The sequence below is a fragment of the Rhododendron vialii genome, chromosome 6a, assembly GCF_030253575.1.
Source record: "Rhododendron vialii isolate Sample 1 chromosome 6a, ASM3025357v1".
Classification (NCBI taxonomy): domain Eukaryota; kingdom Viridiplantae; phylum Streptophyta; class Magnoliopsida; order Ericales; family Ericaceae; genus Rhododendron; species Rhododendron vialii.
The window spans coordinates 28,143,681-28,161,808 of record NC_080562.1 but is presented as its reverse complement, the minus strand read 5'-3'; the positions used below and the strand labels follow the sequence as shown (position 1 = coordinate 28,161,808).

Sequence of the window (18,128 nt, the reverse complement as noted above, 5' to 3'; positions counted from 1 at the left end):
AACTGTGGGGTAAAAATAATCATAAATTTCTAACACCGAATTTCAGTTTATGTAGCTTTCGGTAGAAAATAAGTGGAAACCTATAATCTGACTAAATTAAAAAAAAAAAGACAAACTCAGTGCATGAGGCTCCCGCCATTGCGGGGTCTGAAAAATGGTTGATATACGCAGCCTTACCCCTACGAGCAAAGAGGTTGTTTCCACAAACTCCAACCTGGAAAGATAATGTAAGTAAATTATCTAATAATATACGGTCTGAAAACGTATTTGGGACAATTGATTAAACCGGTAAACAAGTCTACCAAGGTCAAGAAAGTTAATATCAGCTTTACTAGAACACAAACAAATTGATTAAACCGGCAATATTCCAAGTTCTTTGGGTAGTTGTGTAATGTTGTTTTCATTAAACATGGAGGGAAACAAATTGTGGGGAATCCTTCCTTCAACTTTAGCTAATTTGAGAGGAATGGAGGAGTAAGATCATTCTCACAACAACTTGTCGGGAAAAATCCCAAACTATCTGAATGGCTTTGTCTTTCTAAAGAAACTAAACCTGTCATTCAATGATTTTGAGGGGACGGTACCAGAAAGAGGTGTATTCAAGAATGCATCAGCCTTTTCTGTTGAAGGAAACAAGAAGCTCTGTGGGGGAATACCTGAATTGCAGCTGCAAAGTTGACCAAAGGGTCCAGAAACAAAGGATTTGCACTCACCATGAAATTAATTAATTCTATATCTTTGGGGCTTCTTGGTCTGCTTCTGTTCTTGTGTTTTATATATCTGTGTTGGTTTAAAAAGACAATAACTATACCTTCCATCACATTCCTGGGAAACTCTTTTCTCCAATTGTCGTACCAAAATCTACTTCAACTGATGGCTTTTCTTCAACCAATTTGATTGGTGTGGGTAGTTTTGGTTCAGTATGTAAAGGAGTTCTTGATGGGGCTAAGAAAATTGTTGCAGTGAAGGTACTTAACCTTCGATTCCGTGGTGCTTCCAAGAGTTTCATAGCTGAGTGTAAAGCCCTGAAGAGCATCAGACATCAAAATCTTCTAAAGGTACTCACTGCATGTTCAAGTGTCGATTATCAAGGCAATGAATTCAAAGCTCTTGTCTGTGAATTCATGGTCAATGGGAGCCTAGAGGAATGGTTGCATCCAAACGACCACAATGATGATGCGCAAAAGGAGTGAAGGAGATTAAACTTTGTACAGAGGTTAAATATTGTAATTGACATAGCTTCTGCACTCGACTATCTTCATCATTGCTGCTCAGAACCAATAGTGCACTGTGATTTGAAACCGAGCAACGTTCTTTTGGATGATGAAATGATTGCGCATGTAGGGATTTTGGATTATCAAGGTTCTTTCTCGAAACCACCTCCAAGTCGTCTCCAAATCAATCAAGCTCCATTGGCATACGAGGGTCTATTGGTTATACCGCTCCAGGTAATGTTACCTCGGCTCTTCAACTTTTCCCTTTGTACCTTCACTTAAAACATTATTTCAAAGTTGATTCATGCAGTATCATAGTTGCTATTTCAATCACTTAAATAAAGCTGATTGCTCATTTTTGGTCCTCACACCAACATCCAACTTTTCAAAAGCACGAGAATGAATGTTAGGCATGAAATTTAGGCTCAGCTAGTGGACGGTGGGATTAGTTCTCAAGATTGGTCGAGATGCATTTAATATGGTCGGGCACCTGTATCAAGAAAATGTTGGAGATGACGTTTCCAGTTTATCGTTAAAGCTACAATTAAAGAAGTTTGTCGTACAGGATATTGATAGGCAAGTTAGCAAAAGAATGTAACCAGCTAGAAAAATTCATGTTCTTAACTTGATTAGTTTCTTGCTTATAAGTACCCCAATTTTTAAGCACTTTATAGTGTAATTTTCATGTCTTCTATCATCCAAATCATAGTTTACTTGAATTAGAACTAATTTCTGCTCACACATGGTCCAGTATGTGACTTTTAATGTTCACCGTAGTAAGATGAGTTAGAGAGAATAAAAGCAAATCGTTATTTTACCAATAGCCGTTTCTCACTACCAATACCAAAATGATGTGAAGGGACAGCCCAGTTGTTGAACTTGTCCCACATCGGTTAATTATCTTCTCCAAAACTAGTATATGAGCCTGGGCGGCCTCTCCACTCCTTACCAATAGGTTTTCAGTTGGATGCTTTAACATGGTATGAAAGCTAGGATTTTGGAGAATTCATTCCCCCTTGTTTGTGCCACATCCGAGTGCGAGTCGGGTATCGCACGTGCAGGGGAGTGTTGCCCGTTGGAGTTTGTCTCTATTTATTTATAGTTTAGACCATATGGAGTCGTTGAAGTGCAAAACAAATTGTTCTAAAACTTGTTTTCTGTCGTGCGTGTTTAGAAAGTACATTAAAATTCTTTGATATGTTTTGAACAGATCATCATAATACTTGTATCCACTATGTATATATTGTGCATGACCTTTGCAGAGTATGGCATGGGAAACGAAGTGTCACCATAAGGTGATGTGTACAGTTATGGCATACTTTTATTGGAGATGTTTACAGGGAAGAGACCTACCGATAGCACGTTCACCGATGGTTTGACTCTCCACAACTTTGCCCAGATGGCTCCGCTTGAACAAGTAGAGAACATCTGTGATCCAACACTATTTCCAGAAAGGGAAATGGTGGAGGCAAGCTCAAGCATACAAACTGCTCAGAACCATAGCTCTTCTACCGCTCACAAAACCCAAGAGTGCTTGGTTTCAATACTTAAAATTGGAGTCATTTGTTCACATGATCTAGCGGCAGATCGAATGGACATCAAGGATGTTGTTAATCAGTTGCATGCGATCAGAAACACTATGCTTCAAAGTGGATCTCATAGAGCCCAAAGTGGTACTAGAATTGTTGGGTGATCATGAACAGGTATGAACCCGGCACTTTCTTGGTGACTTGAAGGAATATATATATATATATATATATATATATATATATATATATATATATATATATATATATATATATATATGTGTGCTTTTAGTTCTAAAACTACAAAAAGATTTTAAAAGCCCGCAAACATTTTGTTTGCTTTATGGCTTCTTACAAAGCATAAGTCAGCTCTCTGCCTCTCCACTTCACAAGGTTTTGAAGAAAATGGTGTTATCGATGTTTGAATCATCTTTGAAAATGGAAGAAAAAGTCGACTTGCGACAAATGTTAAACTTTCAGCCACACATGAAAGGAATCCATAATAGATCATTTATTTGATTATATTTTCTTGTATTTGCCTTTTATCTTTCACCTTTTTCCTGAATTATGAGTCATTTATTTGGTATGGTACCAACAAAACTGATTTTCAAGCTGTCGTAGTTCATGACATCTGTCTTTTCTTTTTGTTTCGTTTCTTTTTTTAGTTTTCCGCCATGTCCCATGCTAAAATTTTGCGATCTAACGACATTATTTTCTTGTTCAGGGTATTTGATGTCTACTAGGCCTTGAAGATTTGTTGATGCTGGATATTTATTCGGCTGTGTTAAGTGTATAGCTAATACCCTATGCTGTAATTTTTGTTTTGTCTCTTGTATGTTCTTAGTTTGTATCAATCTGCAAGTTCCTTACGCGATTGAATGTACTTGAATAATTATTTGCTCGTAACTTTTCACCTCTGTAACACTACTAAAGAATGCCGTCCTCATGTGAATCCAACAACTAGTCTTTCTCTAAGCCTATGTTTGGATGACCGGAATCTTTCGTTGGAATATGAATATGATTACTAAGAATTAAATTTCTAGAAGTTTTCTTGAGTAGGAATAAGAATGTGATTACTAGGAATTAAATTCTTAAGAAATGTAATAACTAAAGTAACTTTATTCCGGTGTTTGAATTAATTCAGTAAAGCATCACATTCATATTGTTGTTGTTTCTAAACGTTGGAATCATAAAAGTATGACATCACATTCTCATTCACATTCCTCTTCAAGATTCCTGTTATCCAAACTTAGTCTTGAGTTTCTATACACTTAAAGAAAAAGAAACATTTTTTCAAATCAAAGGCTTGACAGTTTTTGTCTGATTTTTCCAATTGGATCCCTTGATTGGGAACCCACAAGACAAAATCTCGGGGTAATTTTGTACATTCATCGAGGTCAAATTTTGTAGATTTCTGTCTCGCTCATCCATTGATTTGCATGTTGACCGGATTTTCTCATCTGCTGGGATTGGGAGTGATGGAAAGAGTTGTTCACTTCCATCAATTGGCCAGTTTTGCTTGATTTTTTCAATTGTATATCCTTTTGATTGGTTTCGTTGGTTTTGGCCTCAAGGCCATTTCTGCTTGTTCTCCCCTGATAGTGATGTTTTGCGAGATTACCATAATGTCTTTCCAGACTTTTGTCATTTTCCGTCTATGTCCTATGTACGAGGAAATTTTTTTATTTACGGAGATTTCGTAAATAAAATTTACAGAGATCAATTTCAACCGTTAAAAGTGTTTTGAACGATTCAGATTAAAGATAAACTATTATCGATAATAGATATTTATTATCGATCAATGATTAGAAATATATATCTCAACCCTTAATTACCGAAATAAACAGATAAAATTGCTCATTTTTCGAGAACATAAGTTTCTACTCATTTTTAACAATGTTAGACAAACGAAGTAGGGAAGTCCAACACGCGAAGACGAAGACGTAACAAATATATCCAGATAGAAAGCCAGATACAGACTAATCGCAAAGCCCGGTGGCGTTACAGAGAGAGAGAGAGGGAGAGAGGATATGCGGAGGGGAAGGGGCCTTTCTCCTTCCACCGGACGGCCAGCCGCGGCCGTGTAAAGTAATTGGCGGATCCACCGCAGGCGGCGGCGATTGAGATCACGGCCCTCGCCGCTGCCGCGGTGGCGTCCGCCAGCAGCTCGATCGCGTCGGCGATAGTGCCTGCGGCAGGGAAGGCGAAGAAGGAGGCAGGCGGAGCGTGGCTGTGGATGCGGTTCGAACGGTTTGGGCAGTCGGAGCTGATCGAGTGAGACAAGAGCTCGATCATCAAGTGCGTGTCGATTCCGGCAAGGGATTTGAGGATTCTTGGCCCGTCTTCTCTCACTCCTCCAATATCCTGGTCCGACAATCTTTGCCAAGTGTTAGAAATCAGAGCATTTATTGTGTATCAATCTGCACAAAACATTTGGGAAATTGATTTTAGCACTTCAAAAATTGATGTAAGGGCTCCAAAACAACGCTGTTTTGTATATCAACACAGTTCAATTTTGGAGCACCTCTGTCAATTTTTGGAGTGCCAAAATCACAATCTAACATTTGTTATCAATTAATGGATATTATAAGGTTTTTAATCAGAAGCTTGACGCTCTGTCTCTCTTATTCTGACAATGGGTTTACCATGTATTGTGGCAGTTTGTGGGTAAACTCGCTATTTTTGGATGAATGTTGCTCTGGATCATCCTTGGAACCTAAGGAAAAGAAAAGAAAATGGGAGGAAAATGGGAGGAAAGTTAGAAATTTTTATTTCTTTCTCCCTTCCTCTTCCAACCAAACAATAGAAGGGAATTTTTTTATTTTTTTTCCCTTTCTTTTCCTTAAGTTTCAAACAGAGCCATTTTCTCTTTGTTCATCCCCTGGTCCGTTGTCTATCTCTCTATTTTTCTTTTCTTGATCCAAACTTTTCTTACACTATAGTTATTTTTTCAGGAAAAGACAGCTCCAAGAAAGTAGTTACTGCACTTGGAGGAGAAATAGATCAAAAAAGCATACAATTCTTAACATCACTGGTTAGTAACTAGCAATTACCATTCCAAAGATGCATCGATCTGCTTAGAATTGTTTTTGTTTGGTTGGCTTTGTGTTTTTGGTTTTGTTTTGTGCTTTGGAATAAAACCAATGAAAATTCCGAAAGACCTCGTTGTGGGAATAGATTTTTCATCTATGTACGAAAATGGAGTAGTTTTAAAAAATTCAGAAACATTTTTCCTTTTCAAGTTGACTATTTCAGGAAAATCTTGCCATTATGAGTTTTCAAAAATGTTTGTTTAACCTTAGTGGAGTTTTTCGGAAAAGAGAACTGAAAAAAGAGAGAAAGAAACAGTCTCTTATTTCTTTTTCTTTTGATAAGTACCCATATGGTGTATATCAATGTTTTTCAAGATCCTTAACAGGGGCTTAACTTTGTCGTAGACATGCAAGAGGGTCTGATGAGCTTAGGCATTCTCAGAAGTTAGAGCTCCAAGTTTCTACAGACTATTTTAGCTCTAAGAACATGCTTGGCGCCAGGGGCTTTGGAAATGTGTACAGGGGAAAGTTGCCGGATGAGACAATTGTGGCCGTATAACGCTTGAAGGACATGATAGGAACAGCTGGAGAATCACAATTTAGGACTGAATCGGAGATGATTAGCTTGCTGTCCATCAGACTTTGTTGCGCTTAATCGGATACTGTACCATCCAGAACGAGAGGCTTCTGGTGTATCCCTTCATGTCTAAGGGCAGTATGACCACAAGGCTTAGAGGTTAGTACCTCTCTTCCTTCCTTAGAAATACTGTCACTCTTTGGCTTTTATGGAGTAAACCGAAAAGGTGACGTAAATGATAAGAAGAGAGTGAAGTGACGAAACTAATTTTTGATTTTCCTATCATTTTCAGCTCCTTTGCAAATTCTTCATCCAAACATCAAACAATGATCTATTTTTTTCAACAATCACAAATTCAAGGCCTGAGCGTGAGTCCTCTTATATTCTCATTTGAGTACTTGATGAATTATGAAGTGAGGTACTTTATTAGCTTTTAACTTGATATAAACCACTATGGGCTAGGGCTCCAAATGTTTTGTATTTGTAACTTTGAACCATGTAGGTTAGAGCTTGGATCATGCTTAAATTCTTTAGAAGGCTTTGTGGTTATGGGTAATCCTTTCTTTTTATTCTTGCCACAACTTTTCCCCAGGATGCCAATTTGGAGTTAAAGTTGGAACTAATTTTCAAATTCTGGTGCTTCTAATTCGTTTAAAATGGAAAATTGAGCATCTGAACCATGCCTTGTGAATGACTTTTAACGGATGACAATCTTCTTCATCCAGCTTTCAATTTCTTGGACAACTGTGATTTTGAAGCTCTGTTCCGTTATCTTTTTTGTTACATATATTACATGTAAATGCGAGGGCTGTGCCTATTTAAGCCTTTTTGTGTTGTATTATTACTTTGGGTGTTTAAACCATAGTTATCGAAATTGTATGATTCCCAATTTGAATCGTAAGATTCGGTTCGATTCAGGTATAAAACAATTTGGATCGATGATATGAATTGTGAATAGGTAAGAATCGAAGTGAGAATTGCAGAATTGTGCTTTGAATCGGTGAATCGTAAGGTGAATAATAAGAATCGTACGATTCACTTTGTTTTTTATTAACAAGTTAATCAAAAAGTAGATATATATTAATAACAAAATGTAGCTTCGATTTACAATTGACCTCGACTACTTTTCATACTTTGGTAACGATGGATGATAGCCTTATTTGTAATGGTTTCAAAAATATCTTTCTATATGTACACAACCAAACTATCATGCATCCATGGAGATCTTGGTATAGTCTATGTAGAGATTAGGAGAAACGATCGACGAAACCCTTGTTCTTTTTGAAGAACGAATGAAACGCCATGTTGACGTTTGGGGATTTTGTGGGTGGAGATTCTATTTTAACCCCTTTTTTTCCCAAGTACCAAACCCTTTTATGGGCTAGGGCAAGAATGAATTTTAAAGTGGGGTCAAGTGAGTAAAAATGGAGTGAAAATTATACCTATCCCTATAAAAATTTGGGAGCAGTGGGGTCACCTGCCTTCACTTGTCTCACACTCCCTCTGCCCTTGAATGGCACTGATCTTACAGTTAGCAAGACCAAAGAGGATGACCAAGTCATGACCAAAACATTTGCGAAGTCTAGGGCTATCAAAGCAAAAGCACATCTTTTGGACTATGTGATTTGCTTAAAATGTGTACTCGTTATTATGTCTCAAACTTAATCCTTGCAACTTAGAATGTGTACTTAAGAACTTCGACTTCATATGTACATAAATGTAAATTATCAGATTTCGATCCACCAACCGCACCAGGCCTCAAAAGGGGATGGGAGTTGAAATGGGGGTGGAGGAGGAAAAGCACATAGAACGCTAAGGCTCGGTTCTACTAAGGTTCTTATTTTTAAGTAGATATTTTCCGCTTTACGAGACAGGTCATTCTTTCACAATACATCACCTTTAATTTAAAAAAATAAGCACTTATTGTACTTAGTGGAACACACCCTAAATGTGGGGATCACGTAGGAGGAACTGTCACATTCTGTGCATTAGCAAAATAATACTTGTTTTCATACCATTATGTGTAATTAACAGTGAAAAATTATGTGCATTTTTTAGAGATTGTAAGGCTTCACTTTCCCCCAATGTGCTTACCTTCATTTGCAGGAGAACATAATGGGGGAAACTTTTAAGTCTGACTTGTAACTTAACTAAAAAGGGAAAACAGACAATCCAACTTTAGCAATATTGACTACCTAGCACCCATGGTTTCCTGGAAAGAATATATGGTATGAAATGGTTATCCTCATCGCATTAAAACATCCATATTAATATGCAAACACCATAAGCAATGAGCACGACATAAACGTGTGAAGCACGCCGCCTTTATCCTAGTGCATGAATGTTTAGATTTATGAAGTTCGTTTTTCCATAGTAAAATTTATCCCTTTTTTTCCTGCCTTTATCCTAGTGTATAAATGTATTTAGGTACATAGTAAAATTTTATTTTCATTTTTAGACATATATGAAAGCATAAATATATGATATTATTGACTCGTTAAAGCTCACAAACAAGCTCAAGTTTGACTCAAACCTAGGCAAGCTCAGCTCGAGCTCGGCTCTTCAAATTTTCATTGAGTTCGGCTCGAGTTCACTTAAAAACTTAACTAACGAATCTGAACATTCTAACATTCGGCTCGTTTACAGCCCTACATGTAAAACCACCACACAAACCCACCCCCCCACCCCCCCGAACTCGACTTACTCTGTTTAAAGAAAAGAGATTGAAAAAATCATCTGTCTCTCTCTCTGTTACTAGGTTCTCTTTCTTTCTCTGCGGCTTCAATACAGCCGCTGGAGAACTGGCCCAATCCGGCAGACATCTGCACAAAACAACTCCAAGTTCCGTAGATCAGCCTCGACGGCATTGCGGACTGTTGTAAGTAATTTAAATTTTATTTTCCTATACTGGTTTCTTGGTATAAATTTTCAATTCCATCTTTTAATTGTTTTGAGAGCCGTTGGATTCCCATATCCATACTCGTTGGATGCCGTTGCATACCCATGCTGATTTTATAGCGGGCGGTGCTCATTCATTGTCTGACCTCATTACTCCCCCCTTATCATCAGGAGGCTATTAACTACATGCACCACATGGTGGTTTCTTAACTTTTGGAAATCTGTGTGTGTGTGTGTGTGTGTGTGTGTGTGTGTGTATACCTATACATACACATATACCAGCAATTTCTTGTCCCACTGGAAAACAAAAGCCTTTACTCCTCTTACCCATTCCAACGGAAAAAGACAGAGCAAGTGAAATAATCTTTCTTCTCCTGTAGTTCAATTCTTGCTCCAGAAAACCTCCGATAACATCAATGATAAACCTTGCTATGATTATATATTTGACAAGTGATTTTGGAGTGTCAGGCAACTACAGGTTTGTGAGCTTTTGCTTCACTACACAAAGCAAACTCGATGGTCGTTTTATCTTAGGGAAGGAACACCAGTCAACGCAGTGCAGAAAGGAGGTGTATTGTTCCTTAGATTGTTGGAGAAAATTTAATGCAACATTAGTTAGTTAGGGATAAAAATATACTAACGATATTTTGGAGGAAAATTAGGAGAAAATCAAGTCTAATTGGTTATATGTGTGCCGAATAATAAGTAAAGGCAATAATTACCGTTAGTGCTCCTAGTATCAAGGAGACTAAGTCAGTGGTTTCAACCAACCCCTATGATTTCTCCCATGATCTCTTACTATTATGTATATACGTCCTTTACAAACCCACGTAATTAATATAAAAGGTATGTGATAAATAATCCATCAATAGCAAATCTTAAATAAATATATGAAAGTAAAACATAAAATTATTTCAAGAATTACCTCTCCCAAAACTTCATTAAAACGGGTAGGAGGTTGTTGAGGTTTACGGTCCATCCGGACCAGAGAAGGTGGACTTGTTGGAGTACCTCAGCATGCACTTCTCATGCCAAATCATGACCCGCTTCGACCTGGAGCACTTATCGACTACATCTCTGCTAGCGGATACGAGACATTCCTGACACATGGCCACAGAGACGTCTTCGCGGCAAAGGAAGAGGCCATAGGCGACGTCAGGGGGGCTGCTGCGGGCGGTGAAGTTGAAAAATCTTAAAGAGGCGTTGGAGTTGGAGGAGAGAACGGACAGGAGGTTGTTGAGGTTTGCTTGGTGCTGTTTAGGGCGTAAGTAAAGATTGTGGTCCCAGATATGTAATTAATTAGTTGTGCTCGGCTCTACAATGCATAATATGCCCTACAAATGCCCAAAAAGGCTCTGTTTGTTTATTTACTCAATTTGCTTCGTCGGCCTCATCCCAATCCCAATCCCAATGATCAAAGCTGAACCTTTATTCATGGACTGCCAGCATATCTGGGACCACAATCAAACAGCACCTACCAAGCAAACCTCTAGAACCTCCTATCCGTTCTCTCCTTCAACTCCAACACCTCTATCGGATTTTTCAACTTCACCACTGGCAGCAGCCCCCTTGATGTCACCTACAGCCTCTTCCTCTACCATGGCGACATCTTCACTACCGTGTGTCGAGAATGTATTGTTTCCGCTAGCAGAGATGCAGTCAAAAAGTGCCCCTGGTCAAAGCGGCGACGATCTGGCATGAGAAGTGCATGCTGAGGTACTCCAACAAGTCCACATTCTCTAGTCCAAATGGACGGTATTGGGGGTTGTGAAAAATACACTAAACGTTATTGATACCCATTTTAACCATGTTTTGGGAGAAAAACATCCACTGGGTTGAGCAGAAGGACCATCATTAGATGGAGGTTGAGGAGGAGGTGGAGAATTTACAAGGAGTGGGAGGTAAAGGAGAGCATAGTGCACAGGGATCTCCAGAGTCCGAGGAAATTGTTGAACTAATTTTATGTTTTACTTTCATATATCTATTTAAGATTTGCTATTGAAGGATTATGTATCACATACCTTTTATATTAATTACGTGGATGTGTTAAAGAGGTATAGTTGAACCCAGTGACTTAGTCTCCTTGAGTCTAGGAGCACTAACGGTATAATTACTGCCTTTACTTATTCGGCACACATATAACCAATTAGACTTGATTTTGTCCCAATTTTCCTCCAAAATATTAGTAGTATGTTATTTTCCGTAACTAACTAATGTTGAATTAAATTTTCTCCAACACCGACAACCACCAGCAGTTGGAGATCACAGCCCGAATTTTGTAAGGTAGCGGAGGCGTGGGACTTTTCCAGGTGATGAGGAAAGGAAGAATTGGGAAGTGACGCGAGCTTCCGAGACGATCTTACGTTAGGTATGGGTTTTTCCTCCCCTATTCCAAAAAAATGTTTGCATGAGATCGCCTTCTAGGGTTTCTCTTTTGAACTGTTGAATTGAAGAAGTAAACTCCGATCTTTATTTACTTTTTCTTTTTCTGTTAATTGATTAATTAATGTTGAGCTTATGTAGTTTGCTTACTGATAGGAGAGATTTTACCTTCTTGTGTTGATAATCCAACTTTATTTTGCCGATGCCGCTTTAAATCGGCAACACCATGAGAAACTTCTTTTGAACTTGACTGATTAGGGTTTGGCATATGCAGGCAAGACTTTTGGGCTGTCAGGTCAGCTTAATTATGTTGATGGAGTCCTCGATTCCAAAAGACTACGAGTGGAGGTAAAGTTTAATGTTTGTTTCACGAAAATATTGAGTGCTAATGAATTTGGTCAACAAATCAGTTACGCGTTATGGTGTTGCATACTTTTGAGTATAATTACTCCATTCTGCAAGCTGTCGATCCCTTGCAAAGATGCAATATATACCTGGAAGATGTAGCATACAATATATCTTTTTTGAGTTCTTCCATGGTTTTTGTGTAAGATATCACCATAGATTAACCATTTTGCTAAGTTTCTGGCTTTTGTGTGCATACATACATGGAAAAGGCCTCATTTTTTGAACTGTAATTATCTAATGATATTAACCTGGTTCGTTATGGAATTCCAAGATGCGCTTATTTGAAGTTCCCTAGACTGTTGTTGCGATTCCCTTAATGTCTTGTGACTTTTTCATCTGAATTTTGTAGGATTGTCTTCCATCAGAGTTTTACCTGGATCAGTTTATCATGAAATGGTAGCGCTAAGCTCTTTGCCTCAAGGATTTTTTTCGTGATATCCATGTCTTATACAACTCATATTGCTGTGGGTAGATGTTAAAATTATGTGCGTTGTTAGAATTATGATATGCAGAATGTAGCAAACTGGCCAGGGCTTCAATGCTTTCTTTTTTTGCCATTGAAGCTTCGTCCCAGATAATCAAAGATGTTTGCTTTGGCAGAGTTGCAACTTGCAAGATTATTGTAATTTATTAGACCATGTAATTATAACTGCAGTCTCCTACTCCATTCCAAACTCTTAACTTTCCCGACCACAATATTTTTCTTTTTTCAAAAATATTATCTGAAAAACGATGAGTTAAGTGCAACGGGAATGTTGTCAGGTTGCCTTAAAGACAATATAACATGAAGCCTTTCAACCAATTGATACGATTTTAATGAAATTCGTTTGAACTTCTCCTTTTACTTCCTTCACTTTTAAGACTATGCCTTGTAACTGAATGGCTATAAGTCAACTCTTATGGATCTTTTGATGAATGATTCGAGAATCCGATTGAATCTACAAGAGGAATAGTCGGTTTACGCTGTGGAAGAAAGACTTGTATATGGGAGATATTAGACAATCGTTTATTGCACTCAATGCATACAACTTGGCTCTGTCTTAAACTCAAGGGTAACAGGTAACCAGGCATCAAACATAATAGAACACGACTCAATCAAGACTTTAAATTACAAAAACTCAGCAATAACAGTCTCATTTTAAAAACAAATGCACTCCAAAACTCACAGAAAATTTCCCGCTCCCTAATATTTCACCAAAATATCAAAAAACAACTTACACAAAATCAAATAAACGGGCACGATGGTCGTGCGTAGCACTGGGCATCCTACCGAGTATGGAACAAAGGGAAACGGAAACGGGTATCGGTAAAGCTCTGACAGCTAATTGTATAGCAAAATAGTTTGAAAAATTATCACGCAATGACATCTTCATGTGAATCTAGCGCCTAGTCTTTGTTTTAGAGATGTTAATCGCTTTCACAGTACAACTTGAAAAATTATTTTCAGTAAAATAGTGAACGACTTGAATTATTTGTGTGGGACTTCAGAATAGGGCCAACAAGCTCACACATATGGTATCCATGGTGTCACGCCCCAAACATGGTAGGTTAATGACACCGCCCCAAGAAAGTGATGCAGCAATACCTGATTACCTCCAAACTAGTAAGCCGGATATAAGTCGAACCAACCTCTCTTATTAAAATAAAAGTGAAGTGTACAATATAGTACAAGAGTTACAAAAATATCAGGATCTCACCCAGGCCACAACTCAAACCATATATGTACAGAAAAAGTACAAACAAAACAATTATGGATTAAGTTTAAATCAAACGAGTCTTTCAGTAAAAGTATTCCGCAAAGACCACCACAGGGTCCGTCAACTCATCCCATATGGCCGAGAGCCGTTTACCTCCAATCAAAGTTACCACGGTACCGTTACCATGAGCATCAGCTTAAATAAGTACATTGGCGAAACCAAGAGCTATTCAAATATAATTCCCAATGGGAGGGACCCATTGGGACACACTCACATAACCCATATGCGAGCCAATAAGAATATAAGCCCAAGTGGGCAACCACTCCTACATTTGCCAAGGAGCGGGGCACACTCCTACATTAGCCCACGAGCAGAGCAACAAAGCTATTGTATCATGAATATCAAAACACATTTCACAAATATTCGTGATCCATAATATTTCAACAATCAAACCACAGTTCGTAAAAAGAGAGTACTTATAATAATTCCAAGCGAATTATTTTAGTTCCGATCGATATCATTCACATGTACTCTCGCCTTTAGTAACAACCGGAACCTCTACCTCTACCGAACTCCTAGGCGGAGCTAACATGGGCGTAAACCTCTCCGAACGTAGCACGAGCGATCACACGGGGATGCGAATGAGCGATCGCAATTTGTAAACCATGTCAACTCCCATACTGTCATTTCCAGCATGTGCAGTGCAATTCCTGCAGCTAGTCACTTCATTTTAGCATCTCATCACCATATAAACTCCGGCGGCTCGGTAGTCTGATTCAACTTTTGAACACATAATTCAGCACTTAATTAATACTATTTCCAGCACTTAGGGGAAAATCAGGTTATGCAATTAAACTCCTGTACTAGTAACTAATTACTACTTTAGTCTCAACTTTTGTAGATATTGCAGCTTTAGCTTCTAAAATTAATCTTGTCCAAACTCTTTTCTTTTCCCCATAATTTAGTCTCAGCGCATTAATGTTAGGTCGAGTCCTTAAAGTCAGAATTCATATAGCTAGAAACAGGTTCTTGGGTTTCAATGCAATTACATATTTACGCTAAAAATGTACCTATGAAAAGTAACAAATCCCTCATGAGTGGCAAAATCAGTGAATAGCATTTTTTTCATCCCATCAAATGCGAAAAAAAATGTGTGATATGTATGGTTCGGGTCTCACACATGGGGTCGGGTACCCTTAGTCAACTTTTTTTTTTTATTTTGGGATCTGATTAGTCAACTTGTTTGTGTAATTGTGTGTGGTTGTACTATTGCATTTCGTTTGTCTCCTTTTTTATTTTACGTTGATCCAAATTAATTTGTCCATTTGAAAAATCCTAAAAAACACCATTGTACCATTCTTTCTTGATTTGGAGTGATGGGTAGAATTGTGTTCCCCATGTACTGTCTTGCACAATATTTAGTTTCTAAAAAACTACTCCATCCGTCTTAAATTATTTGTCCTCTACAAAAAATCATAAATTTTTTTAAGCAATAAATAAAATACTTTCATGCATCATTTTTGATAGTTTTTTTACATCAAATTAAAGAACTTGTCATTTACTTTAATTTGGTGCAAAAAATTCAAAACATAATACAAAAAGAGACTTGTTTTTTTATCAAAAATTTGCACATCCTTTTGTATGGGACAAGCAAAGCGGTACGAAAGTAGCAGAAATTATTCCAAATACTACTAGCAGATTTTATTTTTTTTTGATAACCGAATGTCCAGACCAACTTGCGCGTATCTCAAATAATTTTGGAGCCTTGAAGGTAATGACCGAGCATTACCTCTGGTGACTACAAAAATATGAATGTTTAGCCCCCGTAATAATAAAACCTATGATATTGTGGAGGAACATTTATTATTAATTTCTCATAACCACGTGGCGAAACGCTTGGGGTTAATACTACTAACAGATCACACAAGTACACAACCCAACCCAACCCATCCCACGAAAACCCAAATGTATGGGTAAGTACTCTTGTCATCTTAGGCCTCTCAGCTACTCCATTCCACAGCACTCTCCAACCCCTCGTTGTCTCTCCACCACAAACACCTCCGAAGCACCCACCGCATTCACAAACCTCTGCTCCAGAGGCCGCCTCAAAGAGGCATTCGAAGCCTTCCGATCACATATATGGTCAGACCCACCTCTCTTCTTCCCTCTCCTCCTCAAATCATGCATTCAAACCCAATCACTTTCCCTCACCCAACAGCTCCATTCATTGATCCTCACATCTGGTTGTTCCGCAGACAAGTCTGTCACCAACCATCTCCTCAACGCTTACGCCAAAATTGGAGACCTGAGAATCGCCTTTAAGCTGTTTGATGTAATGCCCAGGAGGAACGTCATGTCTTGCAACATTTTGATAGGTGGGTTTGTTCAGAATGGGGATTTGGAAAGCGCGCGCAAGGTGTTTGATGAAATGCCCGAACGGAATGTCGCGACGTGGAATGTGATGGTTATGGGTCTGACACAGTTCGAGTTTAACGAAGAGGGTTTGAGTTTGTTTTCCCGGATGCGTGGTTTGGGTTTTATGCCTGACAGGTTCACTCTTGGGAGTGTGTTTAGAGGTTGTGCTGGTTCAAAAGATTTGAATTTGGGTAGGCAGGTCCATGGGTACGTGGTGAAATCCGGGTTGGAGTTGAATTCGGTTGTTGGGAATTCTTTGGCTCATATGTACATGAAGTCTGGAAATTTGGGAGAAGGAGAGAAAGTGATTGAGGCAATGCCAATAACAAGTGTGGTTGCTTACAACACTCTGATCGCGGGAAGAGCTCAAAACGGGTTTTCTGAGGGAGCTTTGGACCAATACAATAAGATGAAAACAGCAGGTTTTAGGCCTGACAAGATTACGTTTGTGAGTGTAATCAGTTCGTGTTCGGAGTTGGCAACACTTGGCCAAGGCCAACAGATTCATGCAGAGGCTGTTAAAACTGGCTATAGCAGGGTTGCAAGTGTAATTAGTTCACTAGTTAGTATGTACTCCAGATGTGGGTGTCTGGACGATTCTGTAAATGCCTTCTCAGAAAGTGAGGAAGCTGATGTTGTCGTGTGGAGCTCAATGATTGCTGCTTATGGGTTTCATGGGAAGGGAAAGGAAGCCATCGAGTTGTTCAATAGGATGGATCAAGAAGGGTTGGAGGCAAATGATGTTACTTTCTTAAGTTTGCTTTATTCTTGTAGTCACTGTGGATTCAAAGATACAGGAATTGAAATCTTTGACATGATGGTAGAGAAACACAAATTGGAACCTCGACTAGAACATTATACATGTGTGGTTGATCTCCTTGGGCGATCCGGACGTTTGGAGGAAGCAGAATCTTTCATAAGAACTATGACTGTAAAGGCAGATACTATTATATGGAAGACTTTATTATCCGCCTGTAAAATCTATAAAAACGCCGATATGGCAAAAAGGATGGCTGAAGAAGTATTTAGGCTTGATCCGCATGATTCAGCTTCGTATGTGCTTTTGTCTAATACTCAGGCCTCGGCTAAAAGATGGAAGGATGTTTCAGAAGTGAGGAAAGCAATGAGAGACCGGAAGGTGAAGAAGGAACCAGGTATCAGCTGGTTTGAGGTGAAGAACCAAGTTCACCAATTTTGTATGGGTGATGAATCTCATCCACAGTTAATGGAGATTGATTCATACTTGAAAGAATTGACTTGGGAAATGAAGCTAAGGGGTTATGTGCCGGATACCGGCTCTGTTCTGCACGACATGGATGCCGAGGAAAAGGAAAACCACTTGACACACCACAGCGAAAAGTTGGCCATTGCATTTGCTCTAATGAACACCCCAAAGGGTTTTCCAATCCGGGTGATGAAGAATTTGCGTGTTTGTGGTGACTGCCATGCGGCAATCAAGCATATATCGGAGATTAAAAACCGGGAAATTGTTGTTAGAGATGCTAGTAGGTTTCACCATTTCAAAAATGGGAAATGTTCTTGTGGCGATTACTGGTAGGGAAAGGTCACTCTGGTTTTTTAACTTCTTTACTAGTAAGTGTTTATTAAAAACAGTTTTTTTTAAACTTTTTTTTTTTCAAATTTGTTATTTAAAAAAATTGTGTTTTTTTCAAAAACTGTTTTTTTTAAACTTTTTCGGAAAAGTGTTTTTTCAAAATAAAATTTTTTCCAAATATTATTTTCTATTTCCAATAATCTGTTTTTATTAGTTTGAAAATTATTTTTAAAAAATTGTTTTATATGGTGACAATTTTTAGATTTTTACAGATTGAAAAGGATGTGACAAATTTTGATTATTCAATGTTAATTATGCTACTGTGGACATCTATATTGTTAACCTTAGCAACCCCTTAAATGGATAATCAAAAGTTGATGTGACAACTTTTGATTATCCAATTTTGATTAGTCCATTGTGGATG

General features: G+C 38.3%; 1 protein-coding gene, 1 long non-coding RNA gene and 1 pseudogene across 2 annotated transcripts; all 3 read left to right on the top strand.

Moving 5' to 3' along the window:
* The first annotated feature begins 794 nt into the window (after window positions 1-794).
* Window positions 795-3,710, top strand: LOC131328581 (probable LRR receptor-like serine/threonine-protein kinase At3g47570; annotated as a pseudogene).
* A 943-nt stretch (window positions 3,711-4,653) lies between these two features.
* On the top strand, window positions 4,654-12,708 carry LOC131330100 (uncharacterized). The gene is made up of 5 exons (XR_009200946.1): window positions 4,654-5,128; window positions 5,695-5,774; window positions 6,178-6,508; window positions 9,726-11,615; window positions 11,904-12,708. It is a non-coding gene; the product is annotated as an uncharacterized LOC131330100 (long non-coding RNA).
* A 2,969-nt stretch (window positions 12,709-15,677) lies between these two features.
* On the top strand, window positions 15,678-17,774 carry LOC131330045 (pentatricopeptide repeat-containing protein At2g41080-like). Its single transcript, XM_058363525.1, has one exon. The coding sequence runs from the start codon at window positions 15,704-15,706 to the stop codon at window positions 17,705-17,707; it is 2,004 nt and encodes a 667-aa protein (XP_058219508.1). The 5' UTR covers window positions 15,678-15,703; the 3' UTR covers window positions 17,708-17,774.
* The last annotated feature ends 354 nt before the right edge of the window (window positions 17,775-18,128 follow it).

Excerpts from the sequence above, each read along its gene's own strand:
- LOC131330045 (XM_058363525.1), top strand. The coding sequence starts at position 15,704 with ATGGGTAAGTACTCTTGTCATCTTAGGCCTCTCAGCTACTCCATTCCA.